This window comes from Triticum aestivum, chromosome 5D (genome assembly GCF_018294505.1).
Source record: "Triticum aestivum cultivar Chinese Spring chromosome 5D, IWGSC CS RefSeq v2.1, whole genome shotgun sequence".
Classification (NCBI taxonomy): Eukaryota; Viridiplantae; Streptophyta; class Magnoliopsida; order Poales; family Poaceae; genus Triticum; species Triticum aestivum.
The window spans coordinates 368,359,642-368,368,274 of NC_057808.1; the positions used below are offsets into that span (position 1 = coordinate 368,359,642).

Below are 8,633 nucleotides of genomic sequence, written 5' to 3' on the forward strand. Positions count from 1 at the left end.
CCTCGACATCACCAGGGTCATCGCGCCTGATCTTATACCGCAATGCACCGCATACCAGGCAAGCGTCCAAATCCTCGTACTCACCGCGGTAGAGGATGCAGTCATTAGGGCATGCATGTATCTTCTGCACCTCTAACCCTAGAGGGCAGACAACCTTCTTTGCTTCGTACATACTCTCGGGCAATTCGTTGTCCTTTGGAAGCATATTCTTTATCATTACCAGCAACTTTCCAAATCCCTTGTCAGATACACCATTCTCTGCCTTCCATTGCAGCAATTCCAGTGTGGTGGCCAACTTTTTCTTGTCAGCTTCGCAATTCGGGTACAACAATTTCTTGTGATCCTCTAACATGCGCTGCAACTTCTTCTTCTCCAAATCACTTGCGCAGTTTCTCTTTGCATCGGCAATGGCCCGACCTAGATCATCAGCGGGCTCATCTGATGCCTCTTCTTCAGCTTCTTCCCGCATTGCTAGCTCAGCTTCTTCCCCCATTGTTGTATCATCGTATTCAGGGAATCCATGGCCAGGATAGCTGTCGTCGTCCTCTTCTTCTTCATTGTCTTCCATCATAACCCCTCTTTCTCCGTGCTTGGTCCAAACATTATAGTGGGGCATGAAACCGGACTTAAACAGGTGGACGTGAATGGTTCTTGACATAGAGTAATTGTGATCATTCTTACAGACTAAACATGGACAAGGCATAAAACCATCCGCCCGCTTGTTTGCCTCAGCCGCAAGCAGAAAAGTTTGCACGCCATTAATGAACTCGGGAGAGCATCGGTCATCGTACATCCATTGTCGGCTCATCTTCATTACACAACACCAAATAGACCAAATTAATACAAGTTCATACATAAAGTTCATACAAGACTTAAATGCAACAAACAAATAACTCTCTAACTAAAGAATTTAAATGCAACAACAAATGCGATCAAGATCGCAACTAAGGTAACAATTGATCCAACAGCATAATGATACCAAGGCTCACTATCAATGGCATATTTTCTAATCTTTCTAATCTTCAAGCGCATTTTCTCCATCTTGATCTTGTGATCATCGACGACATCGGCAACATGCAACTCCAATTCCATCTTCTCCCCCTCAATTCTTTTCAATTTTTCTTTCAAATACTCGTTTTCTGTTTCAACTAAATTTAACCTCTCGACAATAGGGTCGGTTGGAATTTCCGGTTCACAAACCTCCTAGACAAAAATATCTATGTCAACTTGATGGGCATAATTTGTCATAAACACGAAATGCAACTAGTTTTAAAAGAGAATATACCACATCCGAATCATAACAAGGACGAGGGCCGACGGGGACGGATATCAAAACCATGGCACTATGTATAACAAACAACGTACGGGTAAGATAATTATACAAGTAACTATATATCCAAATCACACAAACATCAATTTGGTAATGTAAAACATTCATGAACAAGAGGCTCACCACAAGGTGGTGCCGGCGATGGAACGGTGCGGGCGATTGACTGTGGTTACGACGGAGATTTAGAAGGCACTAAGTAAACCACACCTACATATGCAAACTAAGTGTTAGTTTTGACCACAAATTGCATATAAATCAAATACTAGCACATATATTTTCTACCAAATTACTAAACTCATAAATTAATCACTATACAAAGCATTGCAAGAACTAATCTAGCAATGAGAGATGAAAGGACAAAGTTGCTAATCTTTGTGATCATTTGAATGGATGGGGGCCTTCAAATCTTGATAAATTTTGGGCAAAATGTATGATGAGCTCGAGAGGAAGAGGGGAAGAACAGATAGGAGAGGGAAAAGGGGAAGAACAGAGCGAGCTCAGGTGGACGAAGGGTTTATGTAGGACGACCTTTAGCACCGGTTCGTGCCATGAACCGGTACTAAAGGTGCTGGAGGGGCCCCGGACTGACAACATCCTGCCACCACTCACTTTAGTACCGGTCCGTGGCACGAACCGGTGCTAAAGGTCGGCCACGAACCGGTACTAATGAAAGCGGTTGGCTAGCCGTTGGAACCGACACTAATGCACACATTAGTGCCGGCTCAAAAGCAAACCGGCACTAATGTGCTTGACATTTGACCCTTTTTCTACTAGTGACTAGAGACCGGGCCGTACACTAAAAAAACAAAACTAGAGATCAGAGCGGTTCCCAAATGGGCCTGGACCCGGGCAGAAGCACACCCACAACCGGACCTTGCTTGCAGTCTGCACCAGAACAATCGGACCTTGCAGCCCATTGCAGTCTTTGCAGATAAGCACATCGTAATCACACTACCCTGGGCGCCTGAACCTGTATGTGCCATCGCGTGTACTGTTCACCTTCTCCAGTCTCTCTCTTTGCGTCTCCAGAAAGCCAGGAGATCGTAGAACTGCATGCACACGGTCCAGTCCAGTAACTAAGCCAATAGTACTACGAACAACAGCCGAAAACAGATTGCAGGGATCGATAAGAAATGCTCGCTCACCTTTTTGCAGTAGTAGTAGTTCCCAGTGTCCACCAACAGAAACCGACGATCTTGCTCATCAATGTAAGGATCGATGGACTCGTGGGCTCCATCGATGTAAGCAGCGGCGCACTCTCGGCCGCGTGTTTCCAGCTCCGCTCCCCCGCCTTGCTCCTCCCCCTCTTCACACGAGTACGCGTCGTCGCCGTCGGCGTGCTGTGCCGTCCAATCCAGCGGCGCGAAGGAGGCGGAGCACGAGAGGAACCGCGCCGCGATCGCGCAGACGAGCCAGAGGGAGGCGGCCGTGCAGGCGAAGGGGAGGAGCACGACGATGAGGGCGGCGGCGGCCACGGAGGAGAGGACGAGCGCGACGTGGAGCGCGCATACGCTCCATACGTGCCATGCTAGAGCGAAGCACGACGACGACGACGACGCCGCTGCGGTTCCCGGAGCGTCTAGCGTAGGGGAAGAGGGCGACATGGGACTTCAGACTCTGAAAGATGCCCCAGTTGATGCGACTGCCGCGAGGCCTATGGACGAGTAAGATTTCTCTTCGGACTTTGGTTGCGTGGAGTTTTGCTGCAACGATCCTTCGCGCGCAACACGTGTAGGTTCGGGTACGTAGAACTGCAGTGACGCAGTTCGAATTAAAGACAACTGAAATACGTGTATTGCTCCGCAAGAGGGAGTGGCTCCACGTGGCGGGGCCACTGTCGGCTGTCATTTTTTTAGCGTATAAGAACTGTCGGCCGTCAGTCATGGGCGGGACTTCTTGGCAGGAAGATAGCGATTGGGCCATGCAGTTTGTTATAGTTACGGGCCAGCCTACCAACTCGTGTGCACACCATAAAGCAGGGAACGCGAGACTGGGCCAGCCCAGGTCGCAGGAGCCCACAGAGTCAAATTTCTTTTCTGTTTTTTCACATTTTCGGTTTTTGTTTTTTCATTTTTGTTTATACTATCAAATATTATAAATACATATATATTACGAAAAACACTCTACACAAAAAATTTGAAAAATGTTAATCTAGCATTTGTAAAATGTTAAGTGTGTTTAGAAAAAAAAACTCTCATGCATATGAAAAATGTATACAAAAAAATACAGTGTGGATGAAAAAAGTTGATCATGTATTTGAAAAATATTAATCAAGCTTTTGAAAACAATCCATGAAATAATTTGATCCATGAACGACACCGTTGTGGTAAAGGTCATGATTCCAAAGGAATCAGCTAATCATGTATTTAAAAAATGTTAGACGTGTATATACAAAATTGATGTTATATTTCCAAAAAGATAACCATGTATAAAAAGTTGTTCCTAGTGTATACCGAAAATGTATAATGTGTATGAGAAAAGTAGGCATCTAACACAAGTATTTGAAAAATTGTGAATCATCCATTTATAAAATGTTTAACATGTACAAAAATGTTTCTAATGTATAGAAAAAATATAATTTTTTAAAAAATCTTGATCATTTTAAAAAATTAATCATATATTTAAAAAATATTAAACATGTACCATGTGATACACGTGGTAAGCAATCCAAACTATTCAAAAATAAATATTAAACATGTATTAAAACGTGTTCCTTATATATACCAAATATGTACAATGTGTATGAAAAAAGTAGTCAACAAACATAATTTTTAAATGTTAATCATGTATTTAAAAAATGTAAACATGTACAAAAAAATGTTCCTAATGTATACGCAAATGTAAAAATGTGTATAAAAAATGTACACATGTGTTGAAGAAACGAGGAAAAAATCGTTGAAAACAGAAGAATCAAAAAACACTACAGAACAAAGAAGCGGAAAACCCAAAGAAACCTTTGAAACAGCGTGAAAAAAAAATCAACGACAAGCGAAGAAAATTGATGAAAACTAAGAAAGAAACAGAAAAATGCAAAATAAAAATAAATAAAAGAAAAACCAAAGAAAGAATAAAAGAAAACCAAAGAGAAAAGGGAACAAGAAAAGTGGAGAAAAAGAGTGCAAAAAAGAAAACCCGAGCAAGAAACAAAAGAATAAAAACAAATAAAAAGGAAACAAGAAAACCGGTGAAGAAATAATAAAATACCCAAAGAAAAACCAAAAAACAAAAAACAAATAAAGCGGACTCCAGCATTGAAAACCTGAAAAGAAATGCACACAAAAAACCCAAAAGAAAACCACGAATGAAACCCAGCAAACTCGAACGAAACTTGATGAACAAAAAAATGACGTAAATAGGTTAGCCAGTAGCAACAGCGTGGGGACAAAGTTTCACACGAGACGAAAGGAGCACATACACTAAGCGAGATATAGCTCCCACAAACTAGTTCAGCCTACCTCTGCTTCTTTTTTTTCTTGGCAAACTCCTATACATGTTTAAAACATCTAGATTTCTTTAGAATTGCATACATCTTTAAGTATAGGCACAGTACTTCAATTCACAGAGGCAAAAAATACAAACAAACTTTTATTAGTAAGAAGTAAATGAAATTTCCTAGAATACGATCAACCTATAAACCACCCTCATGTCCGGGCCATGTCGATCCCCGCATGACGGCGTACTACACTGTGGATGGCCTGACGGGTGGTATTCCAGATAGTGGCCTGGTCCTAGGGTCTTTGAGGCCTCCGACTGTGGCTAGGAGCCTGTCATGGAAACTAGGGTGTCTTGAAGCACAAGTTGGAACTCCTCCCGCCGACCTGACAAAGTAGGATAGGGTCCTTGTAACCCTAGGTCTCATCGTCCTTTATATGGTGAGACCAGGGGATAGCGTAGGGATCGACTCCAACTCAGTAGCTATAAACACCATATCTTTGTAAACCCCCTCATGTGAGCTGTTTTTCACCATCATTTCAATCAAAAGCAGGAGTAGGATATTACCTCAACCATGAGGGCCAGAACCTCGGTAAACTCCCCGTGTATGATATCCTTTGGTACTTTCGACTACACTCTCCACCCAACCAAGGACGTCGATGTTTTTTGTATCATCAGTTGGCGCGCCAGCGAGGGGTTGTGTCAGCCAGAGAGGGAGCCCAGTTCGGATCTCTAGTCATGTCTTCATGTCGGGCCAATCATGCTGATGGTGTCCCGGCTAGGGGCCTCTCACCATGGCGTCTCCTGGTCTGGTGTGCGGGGCTGAGGAACCCCTCTTGTCGGTTCAGGGGTGGACCACGGAAAGATCCAGGAGACTTGTCATGTACTCCAAGATGCCACAATCATTGACTATTCGTTTTCCTCTTACCAATTGTAATACCCCCGTAATTAAGCTACAATGATTTCCCTTTAAATATGCCAAGTCATCATGTTTTGCAAAGCTTAAATGCCACATGTCCCAAATTCAATTCAAATTAAAATTCAAAATGCAAGACCAAATATTATTTATTCAAAGAGAAAAACAAATATGTTGGCAATATTCCAAATAATCCCCATGTATTTTTCAGGATGAAATCAACCCTATTTGAATTACCAAAATGCCCCTAGCAATATTTAAAGTGCACTCGCAACACTTATTCGAACCATTTAAATGCATACATAAATTTAAATAACTTCAATTGGCATGAAGCTTTGTGTGCTGTTTCAAAACATTGTCTAGTATTTATGTGCTAAGTTTCACATTTAACAAAAACCGTTTGCTAGCTGAGATGAATAGAAAACAGAAAATAAAATCAAAACCGGAAAGAAAGGGAGAAAAAGGCTCACTATTGGACCGGGCCATGAGTGCACAGTGTGCGGCCCAGCCCAACAACCACTCATCCCTAACCTCCTGCTCACCTGCGTTGCGCTGGAGGCTGCGCGCTTGCTCATGCCGCGGATGCCCATGCAGCATCCACCCCCCAGCCTCGTGGATGGATTAGAGCATCGCCCTCGAGCCCCACATGAAACCCTAAGGCACTTCTCCCCCTCCCTTGCTCACTCTCATCTAATCGATTGATGCCTGAAGCCCCGTCGCCATGCATGGTCGGACTCACCCGTGTAGCCATCATCACCGCCAAGCCCTAAGACCGTGTGAAAGAGCATGGTGCCCCATGTTTATTTTGGTAATTGATGACAATCTCCATGAAGTAATGGTTGCCTTGAGTTGTATTTGAAGGATTTTTCCATAGCTTTGCTTGAAAACCATTTGTTGGTTTCAAGGTTATAAGGAAAAGATAAGATACAAGGTTGATCAAGACTAAGTCAAAGAGTGAATCAAGTTGATCAACACACAAAGCATCGAAGATGTACCGAGAGGGATCAAGTGATCCCATGGTATGGTAAGCATTGTTCATTACGCTTTGTGTACTAACACATGGTCTACGTTAGAGTTCTTTGTGGGGTTAGGTATGTTTCCATGGGCGTGCATCAAAAGGAAGATATCATATAATGCATGGAGGATGACATCAAGTGGTGATCGTCATCAAGGTTGCGTTGTGCAAGTTCAAGTGGAGCAACACGAAGAGATCACGTGCTTGAAGCTTGCCATCCATTATGGTGACACTGGATTTGTGAAGATGTGCAAAAGAGTGGCTCACCTATAGTAGAGTATGGGGGAGCAATCTACTAGTCTTCATCGAGCCTGCGCAATCAAGAAAGGTGGTCCAGCTTGAGGAGGACAAGATCGTCATCATCTAGCTCAAGTGGACTATGCACAAGGCAAAGGTTTATCCTTGATAGGTTTTCTATTTTACCGGTCTCATGGTGTTAGTTGAAGACCGGGTTATAGGATCGATTTTCCTACTATCAGTGGGGCTCTCGAGTGAGTAGCTTGATCGTATCGTTCCTAGAGAGCTCAAACCCATCATTGGCATCATCTTTCTTGGTTCTTATTTGATTTTTCTCTATGTGAGGTTTTAGAGTTTGTATTTGGCTTATTGTTCAAACTCAAGCTCATAAAAAATGGAGTTCGTATGCATCATCTTTGCGTTTTTGGTGTTGGAGAGTCCGCCGATTCATATTTGTGGAAGGTCCTCTTCCTTATCCTATTGGCATTTCTTCTCCATCGTTGTTGGATAGTACTTGTCGTCATTGATACATCCATTTTACATCATGTTTTCCTACTATTATTTATTATGTTTAGGGTCATTATTTCACTTTATGATAATATTCTTATGCCTTTTCTCTCTTATTTTGCAAGTTTCAAATGAAGAGGAAGATTGCCAGTAGCTGGAATTCTGGACCGGAAAAGGCTACAACAGAGATAGCTATTCTGCACAACTCCAAATGACTTGAAAATTTGCGGAGAATTATTTTGGAATATATAAAAAATATTGGCAGAAGAAATACCAGGAGGTGGGCACTAGGGAGCGACAAGCTCAGGGGGCGTGCCCTACCCCTTGGGCGCGCCTACCGAGCTTGTGGGCCCCTTGGCAGGCCTTCGGTGCCCATCTTTTGCTATATGAAGCCATTTTCTCTAGAAAAAAATTAGAAGAAGACTTTCGGGATGAAGCGCTACCGTCTCGAGGCAGAACTTGGGCAGGACCATTTTTGCTCTCCGGCGGAGCGATTCCGCCGGGGACACTTACCTCCGGGAGGGGGAAATTGAAGCCATCGACATCACCAACGATCCTCTCATCATGGGAGGACCAATCTTCATCAACATCTTCACCAGAACCATCTCATCTCAAACCCTAGTTCATCTCTTGTATTCAATCTTTGTCCCAAAATCTCAGATTGTTACTTGTGGGCTGCTAATAGTGTTGATTACATCTTGTAGTTGATGCTAGTTGGTTTATTTGGCGGGAGATTAAATGTTTAGATCCTCAAGCATATTCAATACCCCTCTGATCTTGAACATGAATATGATTTGTGAGTAGTTACTTTTGTTCTTGAGGACATGGGAGAAGTCTTGTTATAAGTAACCCTGTGATGTTGGTATTCGTTCAATATTTTCATGATATGTATGTTGCTGCTTGATGACCCACAAGTATAGGGGATCAATCGTAGTCCTTTCGATAAGTAAGAGTGTCAAACCTAACGAGGAGCAGAAGGAAATGACAAGCGGTTTTCAGCAAGGTAATTTCTGTAGGCACGGAAATTATCGGTAACAGGTAGTTTGATAGCAAGATAATTTGTAAAAAGTAATAAGTAGCATCAGTAACAATAGGTGCAGCAAGGTAGCCCAATCCTTTTTATAGCAAAGGACAGGCTGGAATGGTCTCTTATAGTAAGCAAATCGTTTTTAGGACACACGGGAATCTCATCTAGT

At 42.8% G+C, this 8,633-nt stretch overlaps 1 protein-coding gene across 1 annotated transcript; it reads right to left on the bottom strand.

Annotated features, from left to right (window-relative positions):
- Window positions 1–1,992: 1,992 nt before the first annotated feature.
- On the bottom strand, window positions 1,993–2,953 carry LOC123124958 (uncharacterized). Its single transcript, XM_044545503.1, has 2 exons — window positions 2,476–2,953; window positions 1,993–2,379 (listed from the first exon to the last, which is right to left on the bottom strand). The coding sequence occupies exons 1-2, from the start codon at window positions 2,932–2,934 to the stop codon at window positions 2,326–2,328; spliced, it is 513 nt and encodes a 170-aa protein (XP_044401438.1). The 5' UTR covers window positions 2,935–2,953; the 3' UTR covers window positions 1,993–2,325.
- Window positions 2,954–8,633: the final 5,680 nt, after the last annotated feature.